General features: G+C 43.1%; 1 protein-coding gene across 1 annotated transcript; it reads right to left on the bottom strand.

The window, feature by feature from the left end:
- Nucleotides 1–507: 507 nt before the first annotated feature.
- On the bottom strand, nt 508–1,073 carry LOC128653042 (succinate dehydrogenase [ubiquinone] cytochrome b small subunit, mitochondrial-like). The gene has a single exon (XM_053706089.1). It carries the CDS (start codon nt 1,064–1,066, stop codon nt 611–613), a length of 456 nt encoding a protein of 151 aa, XP_053562064.1. The 5' UTR covers nt 1,067–1,073; the 3' UTR covers nt 508–610.
- Nucleotides 1,074–16,964: the final 15,891 nt, after the last annotated feature.

Here is a 16,964-nt window from a genome sequence, read left to right as displayed (position 1 = left end):
TTGGTTCATTTTTCACCGTTTTGTAAAATTGTGTGCGCTTTTTTTTTTTTTTGACTTGACTTTCTTTATTTCACGTTTTTTCTGACTGAGTTGATCCTTCTAACACCATCAAACATATTTTGTGAGATTATTAAACAAAATTTTTATGAGTGAGCTTTGTACCACATAAGTATTTTAAAATAAGCGCTACAATGTATTTTTTTTTGCTAGCACTGCGACAAATCAGAAAAAGAAAGATTTGAAAGAAATTTTCTATTTCCATAAATTATTAACTTTATGGTATTTAAAAGGCATTAGGGAAATCAAGCGAAGCCAGGTGACTGCCAGAAAACAGTCCTTTCATGCTGGTTAGGAAGACATTTCCAATGTTTGGAATAAATTTGTTGTGTTAGAAAGCAATACATTCATTTTATTCTCAGGGACACAACAAAAGATGGTTTTCCACTGGCATCAGTTTCCTCCTCGTAATTGATGTGCTATACACAACTCAGAAGTTCCCTCCTACCCCTTGCAACCTTTATAGTGAATAATCAACATTTGAGTCCAATGTGTTTGTCTCTTAGAGGTGAGTTTAAAGCACATGCGTTGATATATAATTAGGTACTGATGGTCACAGACTCCACAGCATAGCCACCGCCTTGCAGATGCCCACGTCATGGTGGTTGAAATAGCAAAGGCCTGCAATGGTCACAGCAGAGAGCGCATAAAGGCCTGCATTTGCTAACTTAACCTTTGTATCTCCATGAACATAGTCGGTAAGTACCTGCCCAAGGCCCCAGTGGCCATGAAGAGTGAGAGCCGCAGCTAAAGAGTAGTCAGGCCCAGGGTACAGATAAGCAGCTGGCAGGAGACCCAGCAGTGCCACACTCAGAACTCGCTCGCTGGTCCAGTGCATAGAGGCAGCTTTAGATCCCGCATGTCGAATTGGGGGAAACTGAACTGGGGAACCTTGAAGTGCATGATGTTCTTGAGGCAAAGCAACCGTAGGTCTAATTAGGAAGGATTTGTTGAAGGCAAATACTCGTCCTCCTTTGCACAGGGAGCTCAGTCTCACCATAGAAGCCATGTTGTCACCAATCCTGTGTGCGCTTAAAGGCACAGTACCGTTTATTTCAAATTGTGTTTTTTATTTGATTAAAGTGTTTTCCAAGCCTGCTTGTGTATAATACTAATCTGTTAAACATGTCTGACACTAAGGAAAAGCCTTGCTCTATGTGTTCAGAAGCCATGGTGGAATCCCCACTCAAAATGTGTCCCAAGTACACTAATGTGTCTATACACTTTAAAGATCATATTGTGTCACTTAAAAATATAGCCCTAGATGATTCTTTGACTGAAGGTAATGAGGATAGTCCGCCTTCCTCTCCCCATGTGTCATCACCAGTTACGCCCGCTCAAGCGATACCTAGTACCTCTAGTGCACTGGCACCTATTACATTGAAACAACTAGCGACAGTCATGGATAATTCCCTTGCGGCCTTCCAATCCAAACTGCCAGTTTTCCCTAAGAACAGATGAGGAGCAGTCGGAAGCTTTGGGAGGTTTATTTGATGTACCCTCACAACACTCTGAAGTAGGGGCGAGGGATGTGATGTCTGAGGGAGAAATTTCTGACTCAGGAAAGGTTTCTCAGCGGGCAGAATCAGATTCACTAGCGTTTAAATTTAAAGTGGAGCACCTCCGCGTATTGCTTAGGGAGGTTTTATCATTTCTGGATGATTGTGACCCTATGGTGGTCCCAGAGAAATTGTGTAAAATGGACAAATATCTAGAAGTTCCTGTATACACTGATGCGTTTCCGATCCCTAGAGGGTGGCGGATATTGCTAGGGGAGTGGGGAGAGACCAGTTGTACCGTTTGTTCCCCCCCTATCTTTAAGAGAATGTTCCCCATAACTGATCCCAGGCGGGACGCGTGGCAGACGGTCCCTAAGGTAGAGGGGGGCAGTTTCGACACTAGACAAGCGCACAACCATCCCAATTGGAGACAGTTGTGCTTTTAAAGATCCTATGGATAAAAAGTTAGGTTTACTAAAGAAAATATTTGTTCAACAAGGTTTCCTTCTCCAACCTATTGCCTGCATTATTCCTGTAACTACTGCAGCGGCCTTTTGGTTTGAGGCACTGCTGGAGTAGCTCCAGAGGGAGACTTAATATGACGAAGTCATGGATAGAATTAATGCTTTAAAGCTGGCTAATTCTTTTATCGCAGATGCCACTTTGCAATTAGCTAAGTTAGCGGCGAAAAATTCTGGTTTCGCCATTATGGCGCGCAGAGCGCTTTGGCTCAAGTCATGGTCGGCTGATGTGTCGTCCAAAACAAAATGACTAAATATCCCTTTCAAAGAAAAGACCCTTTTCGGGCCCGAATTGAAAGAGATTGTTTCGGATATCACCGGGGGAAAGGGCCATGCTCTCCCGCAAGATAGGCCTTTTAAGGCTAAAAACAAGGCTAATTTTCGTTACATTCGCAACTTCAGGAGCAGTCCTGCTTCAACCTCTGCAACCGCCAAAGCAAGAGGGTAAACGCTTCACAGCCCAAGGCAACCTGGAAGCCTTTGCAGGGCTGGAACAAGGGTAAACAGGCCAAGAAGCCTGCAGCTGCTACTAAGACAGCATGAAGGGGTAGCCCCCGATCCGGGACCGGATCTGGTAGGGGGCAGACTCTCTCTCTTCGCTCAGGCTTGGGCAAGAGATGTTCGGGCATTAGAGATCGTTACTCAGGGATATCTTCTAGAATTCAAGGACTCCCCTCCAAGGGGAAGGTTCCACATTTCTCGTCTGTCTACAGACCAGACAAAGAAAGAGGCGTTCTTACGCTGTGTAGAAGATCTACTCAAGATGGGGGTGATATATCCAGTTCCAGTTACAGAACAAGGACTGGGTTTTTACTCAAACCTGTTTGTGGTTCCCAAAAAGGAAGGAACCTTCAGGCCAATCCTGGATCTAAAAATTCTAAACAAATTCCTCAGAGTTCCATCATTCAAGATGGAGACCATCCGGACAATCTTACCTATGATCCAGGAAGGTCAATATATGACTACCGTGGATCTAAAGGATGCGTACCTACATATTCCTATCCACAAAGATCATCATCAGTTTCTAAGGTTCGCCTTTCTGGACAAGCATTACCAGTTCGCGGCCCTTCCCTTCGGGTTGGCCACCGCTCCCAGAATTTTCACAAAAGTGCTAGGGTCCCTTCTGGTGGTATTAAGACCGCGGGGCATTGCAGTAGCACCTTATCTGGACGACATCTTAATACAGGCGTCGTCTTTTCCCAGAGCCAAGGCTCATACGGAGATTGTTCTGGCCTTTTTAAGGTCTCACGGGTGGAAGGTGAACATCGAAAAAAGTTCTCTGTCCCTGCTCACAAGGGTTCCCTTCCTGGGAACATTAATAGACTCGGTAGAAATGAAAATATTTCTGACGGAGGTCAGAAAGTTAAAGCTTTTAACTACTTGCCGAGTTCTTCATTCCATTCCTCGGCCATCTGTAGCTCAGTGCATGGAGGTAATCGGCTTAATTGTAGCGGCAATGGACATAGTCCCTTTTGCTCGAATTGTGCATGCTCAAACAGTGGAATGGAGATTATGCAGATTTGTCTCCTCAAATACAATTGGACAAGAAAACCAGAGATTCTCTTCTCTGGTGGTTGTCTCAGGATCACCTGTCTCAGGGAATGTGTTTCCGCAGACCGGAGTGGATCATTGTAACAACCGACGCCAGTCTGTTAGGCTGGGAAGCGGTCTGGGACTCCCTGAAAGCTCAGGGCCTATGGTCTCGGGAAGAGTCTCTTCTCCCGATAAACATTTTGGAACTGAGAGCGATTTTCAACACGCTTCAGGCATGGCCTCAACTAGCGGCGGCCAAATTCATCAGATTTCAGTCGGACAACATCACGACTGTAGCGTACATCAATCATCAGGGGGGAACAAAGAGTTCCCTAGCGATGAAGGAAGTAACCAAGATAATCAGGTGGGCGGAGGATCACTCCTGCCATCTATCTGCAATTCACATCCCAGGTGTAGACAACTGGGAGGCGGATTTTCTAAGTCGTCAGACTTTTTCACCCGGGGGGAATGGGAACTCCACCCGGAGGTTTTTGCTCAGCTGACCCAGCTATGGGGCATTCCAGAATTGGATCTGATGGCGTCCCGTCAGAACTCCAAACTTCCTCTCTACGGATCCAGGTCCAGGGACCCCAAGGCGGCATTGATAGATGCTCTAGTAGCGCCTTGGTCCTTCAATCTGGCTTATGTCTTTCCACCGTTTCCCCTTCTCCCTCGTCTGGTAGCCAAAATCAAACAGGAGAAGGCTTCGGTAATTCTGATAGCGCCTGCGTGGCCACGCAGGACTTGGTATGCAGACCTAGTGGACATGTCATCTGTCCCACCTTGGACACTGCCACCGAGGCAGGATCTTCTAATACAGGGTCCATTCAAGCATCCAAATCTAGTTTCTCTGCAGCTGACTGCTTGGAGATTGAACGCTTAATTCTATCTAAGCGTGGTTTCTCTGAATCAGTTATAGATACTCTGATCCAGGCTAGAAAGCCTGTCACCAGGAAAATCTACCATAAGATATTGCGGAAATATCTTTGTTGGTGTGAATCCAAGGGTTACTCGTGGAGTAAGATTAGGATTCCAAGGATATTGTCTTTTCTCCAAGAAGGATTGGAGAAAGGCTTGTCAGCTAGTTCCTTAAAGGGACAGATATCTGCTCTGTCTATCCTTTTACACAAGTGTCTGGCAGATGGTACCAGACGTTCAAGCGTTTTGCTCAGGCTTTAGTCAGAATCAAGCCTGTCTATAAACCTGTGGCTCCGCCTTGGAGTTTAAATTTAGTTCTTTCAGTTCTTCAAGGGGTTCCGTTTGAACCTTTACATTCCATAGATATTAAGTTATTATCTTGGAAAGTTTTGTTTTTGGTAGCTATATCTTCTGCTCGAAGAGTTTCAGAATTGTCTGCTTTGCAGTGTAATTCACCCTATCTGGTGTTCCATGCAGATAAGGTAGTTTTGCATACCAAACCTGGTTTTCTTCCTAAAGTTGTTTCTAATAAGAATATTAACCAGGAAATCATTGTTCCTTCCCTGTGTCCTAATCCAGCTTCAAAGAAGGAACGGCTATTACACAATCTTGATGTGGTTCGTGCTTTGAAATTCTATTTGCAAGCAACCAAGGATTTCAGACAAACATCATCCTTGTTTGTTGTCTATTCTGGTAAGAGGAGAGGTCAGAAAGCGACTGCTACCTCTCTTTCCTTCTGGCTGAAAAGCATCACCCGATTGGCTTATGAGACTGCTGGACAGCAGCCTCCTGAACGAATTACAGCTCATTCCACCAGAGCTGTGGCTTCCACATGGGCTTTCAAGAATGAGGCTTCTGTTGAACAGATTTGTAAGGCAGCGACTTGGTCTTCACTGCATACTTTTGCCAAATTTTACAAATTCGATACTTTTGCTTCTTCAGAGGCTATTTTTGGGAGAAAGGTTTTGCAAGCAGTGGTGCCTTCCGTTTAGGTTACCTGTCTTGTTCCCTCCCTTCATCCGTGTCCTAAAGCTTTGGTATTGGTATCCCACAAGTAAGGATGAATCCGTGGACTGGATACACCTTGCAAGAGAAAACAGAATTTATGCTTACCTGATAAATTACTTTCTCTTGCGGTGTATCCAGTCCACGGCGCGCCCTGGCACTTAAGTCAGGTTAATAAAAAATTTTGTTTAAACTACAGTCACCAGTGCACCCTATGGTTTCTCCTTTTCTTCTAACCTTCGGTCGAATGACTGGGGGGTGGAGCTAGGGGGGGAGCTATATGGACAGCTCTGCTGTGTGCTCTCTTTGCCACTTCCTGTAGGGAATGAGAATATCCCACAAGTAAGGATGAATCCATGGACTGGATACACCGCAAGAGAAAGTAATTTATCAGGTAAGCATGAATTCTGTTTTTGCGGGGCATGCCCCAAAGAAATCAGCTCTTTTGCCTGTAAAAAAAAAATACAATACCACCCACCAACATTACAACCCACCACCCACATTCCCCTACTCTAACTCAAACCCCCCTTAAATAAACCTAACACTACCCCCCTGAAGATCTCCCTACCTTGAGTCATGTTCACCCAGCCGGGCACCGATGAACCAAAAGAGGACATCCGGAGCGGCAGAAGTCTTCATCCTATCCGGGCAGAAGAGGACATCCGGACCGGTAGACATCTTCATCCAAGCGGCATCTTCTATCTTCATCCATCCGGAGCGGAGCCATCTTCTTTCAGCCGACGCAGATCCATCCTTCTTCCATGACGCCTACTCGCCGAATGAAGGTTCCTTTAAATGACGTCATCCAAGATGGCGTCCCTCGAATTCCGATTGGCTGATAGGATTCTATCAGCCAATCGGAATTAAGGTAGGAAAAATCTGATTGGCTGATTGAATCAGCCAATCAGATTCAAGTTCAATCGGATTGGCTGATCCAATCAGCCAATCAGATTGAGCTTGCATTCTATTGGCTGTTCCGATCAGCCAATAGAATGCAAGCTCAATCTGATTGGCTGATTCAATCAGCCAATCAGATTTTTCCTACCTAAATTCCGATTGGCTGATAGAATCCTATCAGCCAATCAGAATTCGAGGGACGCCATCTTGGATGACGTCATTTAAATGAACCTTCATTCGGCGAGTAAGAAGGATGGATCCGCGTCGGCTGAAAGAAGATGGCTCCGCTCAGGATGGATGAGGATAGAAGATGCCGCTTGGATGAAGATGTCTACCGGTCTGGATGTCCTCTTCTGCCCGGATAGGATGAAGACTTCTGCCGCTCCGGATGTCCTCTTTTGGTCCATCGGTGCCCGGCTGGGTGAACACGACTCAAGGTAGGGAGATCTTCAGGGGGGTAGTGTTAGGTTTATTTAAGGGGGGTTTGGGTTAGAGTAGGGGTATGTGGGTGGTGGGTTGTAATGTTGGGGGGTGGTATTGTGGTTTTTTTTTTACAGGCAAAAGAGCTGATTTCTTTGGGGCATGCCCCGCAAAAAGCCCTTTTAAGGGCTGGTAATAGAGCTGTTAACTTTTTAAATTTAGATTAGGGTAGGGAATTTTTTTTATTTTGTGGGGCTTTGTTATTTTATTAGGGGGCTTAGAGTAGGTGTAATTAGCTTAAAATTCTTGTAATCTTTTTTTATTTTTTGTAATTTAGTGTTTGTTTTTTGTAATTTAGTTTAGTTTATTTAATTGTAGGTACTTATAGTTAATTAATTTATTTTATTTATTGATAGTGTAGTGTTTGGTTTAATTGTAACTTAGGTTTGGATTTATTTTACAGGTAATTTCTTTTGCAAGGTGTATCCAGTCCACGGATTCATCCTTTACTTGTGGGATATTCTCATTCCCTACAGGAAGTAGCAAAGAGAGCACACAGCAAAGCTGTCCATATAGCTCCCCCTCTAGCTCCACCCCCCAGTCATTCTCTTTGCTGGCTCTAAGCACTAGGGTCTCTCTCGGGAGTGTAAAGTGAATGTGGATTGTAGTTTTATATCTTCAATCAAAAGTTTGTTATTTTAAATGGTACCGGTTTGTACTATTTACTCTCTAGCAGAAAAGTGATGAAGATTTCTGCTGAGAGGAAAATGATTTTAGCATGTTGTAACTAAAATCCACTGCTGTTCCCACACAGGACTGAGGAGTACCAGAAAACTTCAGTTGGGGGGAACAGTTTGCAGGGTGATCTGCAATAAGGTGTGTTCAGTCATTTATTTCTAGACAAGACTGAGATAATGCTAGAAGACTGACAAGATCCCCATGAGGGGAGGGTAAGCTATGTTCACAGACTTAGTAAGGAATTGAATGCTTACATAATAGGGCTAAAATGCTGGTTGACACTTATTCAGGGCAATCGATTGTTTGGCTAAGGAAAAATCCTTTTGCAAGACACTTTGAAAGCCCTTTTGGGGTTTTTTTCTGGGGTTATTACCACATGGCTGTTTTTTAGTCACTTAGGAGTGATTTACTAGGCCTCACAGCTCCGGAGTAGAGTGGGAGGGGCCTAATTGCCTCAGATGCACAGTTAGAATTGCAGAGAAGTTCATGCTGTTTCACATGAAGGGTCCTGCTGATGTATGAGGGCCTAAAAGAAGCTATATTCCCCCAAATATGATCCCTAAGAGAAGGTAGGGCCACAGCAAGGCTGTGGCAAGGTGCTGTAGTGATTTAACCAGGTGTTGGCTTTAGGCTTCTCCAGTTTGGGCGTTAAGGGGTTAATCTTTTTGAAACTTGGGGTGCAATCTTATTAAGGCTTTAGCTACATACTGTGAAAATTTCAGAAAGATTGCTGCATTTTTCACCGTTTTGTAAAATTGTGTGCTCTTTTTATCTCTTAAAGGCACAGTAACGTTTTTTTTTTCAAATTGTGTTTTTTATTTGATTAAAGTGATTCCAAGCCTGTTTGTGTACTCTAGTAGTCTGTTAAACATGTCTGAAACTAAGGAAAATCCTTGTTCAATGTGTTTAGAAGCCATGGTGGAACCCCCTCTCAGAATGTGTCCCACTTGTACTGATATGTCTATACACTTTAAAGATCATATTGTTGCACTTAAGAATGTGGCCCAAGATGATTCCCAGACTGAAGGTAACGAGGGTAGCCCGTCTGTCTCTCCCCAAGTGTCACAACCAGTTACGCCCGCGCAAGCGACGCCTAGTACCTCTAGTACTTCTAACCCTTTTACATTACAAGACTTAGCGGCAGTCATGGATAATTCTCTTACAGCCTTCTTATCTAAACTGCCCGTGTTACCTGCAAAGCGTGATAGCTACGTTTTAAGAACAGATTATGAGCATTCAGACGCTTTGGTAGCCGTATCCGATATACCCTCACAACGCTCTGAAGTGGGAGCGAGGGATTTGATGTCTGAGGGAGAAGTCTCTGATTCAGGAAGGGTTCCTCCCCTGACAGATTCAGATACATTGGCTTTTAAATTTAAACTAGAACACCTCCGTGTTTTACTTAGGGAGGTATTAGCTACTCTGGATGACTGTGACCCTTTGGTGATCCCAGAGAAATTGTGTAAAATGGACAAATACCTAGAGGTCCCTGTTTACACGGATGTGTTTCCGGTCCCTAAGAGGATTGCGGATATCGTTACTAGGGAGTGGGATAGGCCAGGTGTCCCTTTTGTCCCCCCTCCTGTTTTTAAGAAAATGTTCCCCATATCTGACCCCATGCGGGACTCGTGGCAGACGGTCCCTAAGGTGGAGGGGGCTGTTTCTACACTAGCTAAACGCACAACCATACCAATTGAAGACAGTTGTGCTTTTAAAGACCCTACGGATAAAATTTAGAGGGTTTACTTAAGAAAATTTTTGTTCAACAAGGTTTTCTTCTCCAACCTATTGCCTGCATTATTCCTGTAACTACTGCAGCTGCTTTCTGGTTTGAGGCGCTGGAAGACTCGCTCCAGAAGGAGACCTCATATGAGGAAATTATGGATAGAATTAAGGCTCTAAAGCTAGCTAATTCTTTTATCACTGATGCCGCTTTCCAAATAGCTAAGTTAGCGGCGAAAAATTCAGGTTTCGCCATTTTGGCGCGCAGGGCGCTATGACTAAAGTCCTGGTCAGCCAATGTGTCGTCTAAATCCAAGCTTTTGAACATTCCTTTCAAAGGGAAGACCCTATTCGGGCCTGAATTGAAAGAGATTATTTCAGATATCACCGGGGGAAAAGGCCATGCTCTCCCTCAGGACAAAGCCTTTAAAACAAAGAACAAAGCTAATTTTCGTTCCTTTCGCAATTTCAGAAACGGCCTCGCTTCATCCTCTCCGGCCACAAAGCAAGAGGGTAACGCTTCACAGCACAAGGCAAACTGGAAACCTTACCAGGGCTGGAATAAGGGTAAACAAGCCAAAAAGCCTGCAGCTGCCACCAAGACAGCATGAAGGGGTAGCCCCCGATCCGGGACCGGATCTAGTAGGGGGCAGACTCTCTCTCTTCGCTCAGGCCTGGGCAAGAGATGTACACGATCCTTGGGCATTAGAGATTGTAGCCCAGGGATACCTTCTAGAATTCAAGGACTCTCCTCCAAGGGGAAGGTTCCACATTTCTCGTCTGTCTACAGATCAGACAAAGAAAGAGGCGTTTTTACGCTGTGTAGAAGATCTACATACAATGGGAGTGATCCACCCAGTTCCAATTGCAGAACAAGGACTAGGGTTTTACTCAAACCTGTTTGTGGTTCCCAAAAAAAGAAGGAAATTTCAGACCAATCCTGGATATCAAAATTCTAAACAAATTCCTCAGAGTCCCATCATTCAAGATGGAGACCATTCGGACAATCTTACCAATGATCCAGGAGGGTCAATATATGACTACCGTGGATCTAAAGGATGCGTATCTGCACATGCCTATCCACAAAGATCACCAGTTTCTCAGGTTTCTGGACAAGCATTTTAAGTTTGTGGCTCTTCCTTTCGGGTTGGCCACTGCTCCCAGAATTTTCACAAAGGTGCTAGGGTCCCTCCTGGCGGTTCTAAGACCGCGGGGCATAGCAGTGGAGCCTTACCTAGACGACATCTTAATTCAGGTGTCAACTTTCCAAAGAACCAAGTCTCACACAGAGATTGTATTGGCCTTTCTGAGGTCTCACGGGTGGAAGGTGAACATCAAAAAGAGTTCTCTCTCCCCCCTCACAAGAGTTCCATTCCTAGGAACCCTGATAGACTCGGTAGAAATTAAAATATTTCTGACGGATGTCAGAAAGCTAAAACTTTTAACTACTTGCCGAGCTCTTTATTCCATTCCTCGGCCATCTGTGGCTCAGTGCATGGAGACAATCGGACTAATGGTTGCGGCACTGGACATACTCCCTTTTGCTCGGATACACCTCAGACCACTGCAAATATGCATGCTCAAACAGTGGAATGGGGATTATGCAGATTTGTCTCCTCAAATTCAGTTGGACCAGGAGACCAGAGATTCTCTTCTCTGGTGGTTGTCTCAGTATCACCTGTCTCAAGGAATATGTTTCCGCAGGCCAGAGTGGATCATCGTAACGACCGACGCCAGTCTGTTAGGCTGGAGTGTGGTCTGGGACTCCCTGAAAGCTCAGGGCTTATGGTCTTGGGAAGAAACTCTTCTCCCGATAAACATTCTGGAACTGAGGGCGATATTCAACGCTCTTCAGGCATGGCCTCAACTAGCGGCGGCCAAATTAATCAGATTTCAGTCGGACAACATCACGACTGTAGCTTACGTCAATCATCAGGGGGGAACAAAGGGTTCCCTAGCGATGACAGAAGTAACCAAACCTTTACATTCCATAGACATTAAGTTGTTATCTTGGAAAGTTTTGTTTTTGATAGCTATCTCTTCTGCTCGAAGAGTTTCAGAATTATCTGCCTTACAGTGTGATTCACCTTACCTGGTGTTCCACGCAGATAAGGTAGTTTTGAGTACCAAGCCTGGTTTTCTACCTAAAGTTGTTTCTAACAAGAATATTAACCAGGAAATAGTTGTTCCTTCTCTGTGTCCTAATCCATCTTCGAAGAAGGAACGTCTATTACACAATCTTGATGTAGTTCGTGCTTTAAAGTTCTATTTACAAGCAACTAAGGATTTCAGACAAACATCTTCCTTGTTTGTTATCTATTCTGGTAAGAGGAGAGGTCAGAAAGCGACTGCTACCTCTCTTTCCTTTTGGCTGAAAAGCATCATCCGTTTGGCCTATGAGACTACTGACCAGCAGCCTCCTGAAAGAATTACTGCTCATTCTACCAGAGCAGTGGCTTCCACGTGGGCTTTCAAAAATGAAGCTTCTGTTGAACAGATTTGTAAGGCAGCGACTTGGTCTTCACTGCGTACTTTTTGCCAAATTTTACAAATTCGATACTTTTGCTTCTTCAAAGGCTATTTTTGGGAGAAAGGTTTTGCAAGCAGTGGTGCCTTCCGTTTAAGGTACCTGTCTTGTTCCCTCCCTTCATCCGTGTCCTAAAGCTTTGGTATTGGTATCCCACAAGTAAAGGATGAATCCGTGGACTGGATACACCTTGCAAGAGAAAACAGAATTTATGCTTACCTGATAAATTACTTTCTCTTGCGGTGTATCCAGTCCACGGCCCGCCCTGGCATTTAAATCAGGTAAAAAAAAATTTGTTTAAACTACAGTCACCACTGCACCCTATGGTTTCTCCTTTTTCTTCCTAACCTTTGGTCGAATGACTGGTGGGTGGAGCTAGAGGGGGAGCTATATGGACATTTTTGCTGTGTGCTCTCTTTGCTACTTCCTGTAGGGAATGAGAATATCCCACAAGTAAAGGATGAATCCGTGGACTGGATACACCGCAAGAGAAAGTAATTTATCAGGTAAGCATAAATTCTGTTTTTGTAATTATTTTAACTAGGTAGCTATTAAATAGTAAATAACTATTTAATAGCTATTGTTCCTAGTTTAAATAAATACAAAGTTGCCTGTAAAATAAATATAAATCCTAAAATAGCTACAATATAATTATTCGTTATATTGTAGCTATATTAGGGTTTATTTTACAGGTAAGTATTTAGCTTTAAATAGGAAGACTTTAGTTAATAATATTTAATTTATTTTGTTAGATTAAAATTATATTTAATTTAGGGGGGTGTTAGGGTTAGGGTTAGATTTAGCTTTAGGGGTTAATAACTTTATTAGAGTAGTGGCGAGGTCCGGTCGGCAGATTAGGGGTTAATAAGTGTAGGTAAGGTAGCGGCGACGTTGGGGGGAGGGGCAGATTAGGGGCTAATAAATATTATGTAGGTGTCGGCGATGTTAGGGGCAGCAGATTAGGGGTTCATAGGGTTAATGTAGGTGGCGGCGGTGTGCGGTCGGCAGATTAGGGGTTAAAAATATTTATTATAGTGGCGGTGATGTTGGGGGGGGCCTCGGTTTAGGGGTACATAGGTAGTTTATGGGTGTTAGTGTACTTTATAGCACAGTAGTTAAGAGCTTTATAAACTGGCATAAGCCCATAAAGCTCTTAACTACTGACTTTTTTCTGCGGCTGGAGTCACTTCAACCAAAAACTCTAAATACCAGCGTTAGGCAGATCCCATTGAAAAGATAGGATACGCAATTGGCGTAAGGGGATCTGCGGTATGGAAAAGTTGCGGCTTGAAAGAGAGCGTTAGACCCTTTCCTGTCTGACTCTAAATACCAGCGGCCGGCCAAAAGCAGCGTTAGGACCCCTTAACGCTGCTTTTGACGGCTAACGCAGAACTCGAAATCTAGCCGCATGTTTTTTAGACTTCGGGCGGGATACATAATAAAAGTTACCAAATTTGAGTGTGAATGTTAGGTTTTTTTTACCTTTAATAAAGTGGGTTTCTTGTATAAATGCTAGGTCAGTCTTATGTCTGTCAAATTCCCTCAATGCTTGGGATCTTTTTGATGGTATGTTGAGTGGTTTGGTTATTGTTTGGATTCGTATGGAGTCTAACGGCTAGGTTACGAGTTGTGCTTTAGGCTGAAAAAGCAGCGTTAAGAGGTCCTAACGTTGCTTTTTTACGCCCGCTGCTATTACAAGTCTTGAAGGTTTAGGGTCACCGCACACTTCTTTGTCCTTTCCGCAAAACGACTTACGTAAACTTCATAAAGTCTTTTTTCTATGGGACTTCCATAGCGCCAGTATTACGAGTCTGTCCTGGGAGGCCAAAAAGTGAGCGGTACACCCTACCCCGTCAAGAGTCCTAACACATTTAAAAGTCAGTAGTTAAGAGTTTTATGGTACAACGCTGTAACATAAAACTCATAACTAAAGTGCTAAAAAGTAAATTAACACCCATAAACTACCTATTAACCCCTAAACCGAGGCCCTCCCGCTTCACAAACACTATAACATTTTTAACCCCTAATCTGCCACTCCGGACACCGCAGCCTCCTACATTATATTTATGAACCCCTAATCTGCTGCCCCCAACATCGCCGACACCTACATTATATTTATTAACCCCTAATCTGCCGCCTCCAATATCGCCGCCACCTACCTACACTTATTAAACCCTAATCTGCCATCCGGCGCGGAGCATCCTCTTCAATCGACGTCTTCTTACTAAATGACGGTTCCTTTAAGTGACGTCATCCAAGATTCTATCAGCCAATCGGAATTAAGGTAGAAAAAATCATGTTGGCTGATGCAATCAGCCAATAGAATTGAGCTTGCATTCTATTGGCTGATCCAATCAGCCAATAGAATGCAAGCTCAATCCTATTGGCTGATTGGATCAGCCAATAGGATTGAACTTCAATCCTATTGGCTGATTGCATCAGCCAATAGGATTTTTTCTACCTTAATTTCCGATTGGCTGATAGAAGTCTATCAGCCAATCGGAATCTAAGGGACGCCATCTTGGATGACGTCACTTAAAGGAACCGAAATTTAGTAAGAAGACTTTGTTGGAATAGGATGCTCCGCATCGGATGTCTTGAAGATGGACCAGCTCCGCGCCGGATGGATGAAGATAGAAGATGCCGTCTGGATGAAGACTTCTGCCCGTCTGGAGGACCACTTCGCCCGGCTTGGATGAAGACTTTTCCCGGCTTCGTTGAGGACTTTGGCCCAGCTTGGATGAAGACTTCTCCCGGTAATTGGATCTTCAGGGGGTTAGTGTTAGGTTTTTTTAAGGGTGTATTGGGTGGGTTTGGACTTTGGGCTTGCAAAAGAGCTAACTGCCCTTTTAAGGGCAATGCTCATCCAAATGCCCTTTTCAGGGCAATGGGGAGCTTAGGTTTTTTTAGTTAGTATTTTATTTGGGGGTTTGGTTGTGTGGGTGGTGGGTTTTACTGTTGGGGGGTTGTTTGTATTTTTTTTTTTCAGGTAAAAGAGCTGATTACTTTGGGGCAATGCCCCGCAAAAGGCCCTTTTACACGTTATTGGTAGTTTAGTTTAGGCTAGGGTTTTTTTTATTTTGGGAAGGCTTTTTTTTATTTTGATAGGGCTCTTATATTAGGTGTAATTAGTTTAAATATCTTGTAATTTGTTTATTATTTTCTGTAATTTAGTGGGGGTTTTTTGTACTTTATCTAATTTAGTTTAATTGATTTATTGTTGTTAATTTATTTAATTATAGTGTAGTGTTAGGTGTTATTGTAACTTAGGTTAGGTTTTATTTTACAGGTACTTTTGTAATTTATTTTAGCTAGGTAATTATTAAATAGTTAATAACTATTTAATAACTATTGTACCTAGTTAAAATAAATACAAACTTGCCTGTAAAATAAAAATAAACCCTAAGCTAGGTACAATGTAACTATTAGTTATATTGTAGCTAGCTAAGGGTTTATTTTATAGGTAAGTATTTAGTTTTAGATAGGAATAATGTAGTTAATGATAGGAATTTTATTTAGACTTATTTAAATTATATTTAAGTTAGGGGGTGTTAGAGTTAGACTTAGATTTAGGGGTTAATAACTTTAATATAGTGGCGGCGACGTTGGGGGCGGCAGATTAGGGGTTAATAAGTGTAGGTAGGTGGGGGCAGCAGATTAGGGGTTAATAAATATAATGTAGGTGGCAGCGATGTTGGGGGCAGCAGATTAGGGGTTCATAAATATAATGTAGGTGGCGGCGGTGTCCAGAGCGGCAGATTAGGGGTTAATAAAAATAATATAGGTGTCGGTGATGTCGGGGGCGGCAGATTAGGGGTTAATAAGTGTAAGATTAGGGGTGTTTAGACTCGGGGTTCATGTTAGGGTGTTAGGTGTAGACATAACTTTTGTTTCCCCATAGGAATCAATGGGGCTGCGTTAAGGAGCTTTGCGCTGCTTTTTTGCAGGTGTTAGACTTTTTTTCAGCCAGCTCTCCCCGTTGATCCCTATGGGGAAATCGTGCACGAGCATGTACGACCAGCTCACTGCTGACTTAAGCAGCGCTGGTATTGGAGTGTGGTAATGAGCAAAATTTTGTTCAACGCTCACTTCTTGTCTTTTAACGACGGGTTTCTGAAAACTCGTAATACCAGCGCTGTAAGTAAGTGAGCGGTGAGGGAAAGCTGCTCGTTAGCACCGTATATCCTCTAACGCAAAACTCGTAATCTTTGTATCATACTGAGAGTTAGTCATAGGGAGGTGTTTTAGAGGCTATTGCAAATATTGGAAGTGTGTAGTTAGTATCAAGAGAGTAATTGAAGGTTTTAGTGTGTAGTATGGTGTCTTTTAACAGATGTAACAGCAAGAAAGAAAATAGTAAAACATTATCAAAATATAATACATAAAACAATAACATTGGGTTTGTCAAAAGTGACATTGGTGAGGAAGTGTTTTCTACTCTGTGGCCCTTGTTAAAGGGACACTAAACCCATTTTTTTTTCTTTCATGATTCCGATAGAGCATGCAATTTTAAGTAACTTTTTAATTTACTCCTATTCTTAATTTTTCTTCGTTCTCTTGCTATCTTTATTTAAAAAGCAGGAATGTGATGCATAGGAGCCGGCCCATTTTTGGTTGAGAACCTGGGTTATGCTTGCTTATTGGTGGGTAAATGTAAGCCTCCAATAAGCAAGCGCTATCCATAGTGCTGAACCTAAAATGAGCTGGCTGCTAAGATTTACATTCCTGCTTTTAAAATAAAAATAGCAAGAGAACAAAGAAATAATTGATAATAGTAGTAAATTAGAAAGTTGGTTAAAATGTCATGCTCTATCTGAATCATGAAAGAAAATATTTGGGTTCAGTGTCCCTTTAAAACACATAAGGGTGAACACATTACCCAAGTTAATATGACCGTAAATTCTGAATGGGAATCCCCAGCAGTATCTGATCTTGTTTTCTTGTAGTTTAGAGGTTATGAATTTCTTCTGTTAAGTGTGATCAGTCCACGGGTCATCATTACTTCTGGGATATTACTCCTCCCCAACAGGAAGTGCAAGAGGATTCACCCAGCAGAGCTGCATATAGCTCCTCCCCTCTACGTCACTCCCAGTCATTCTCTTGCACCCAACGACTAGATAGGATGTG

The sequence above is a fragment of the Bombina bombina genome, chromosome 3 (assembly GCF_027579735.1).
Source record: "Bombina bombina isolate aBomBom1 chromosome 3, aBomBom1.pri, whole genome shotgun sequence".
Taxonomy (NCBI): Eukaryota; Metazoa; Chordata; class Amphibia; order Anura; family Bombinatoridae; genus Bombina; species Bombina bombina.
The sequence above is the reverse complement of the archived record's forward strand: the minus strand, read 5'-3'. Positions and strand labels throughout refer to the sequence as shown.

Excerpts from the sequence above, each read along its gene's own strand:
- LOC128653042 (XM_053706089.1), bottom strand. The coding sequence starts at position 1,066 with ATGGCTTCTATGGTGAGACTGAGCTCCCTGTGCAAAGGAGGACGAGTA.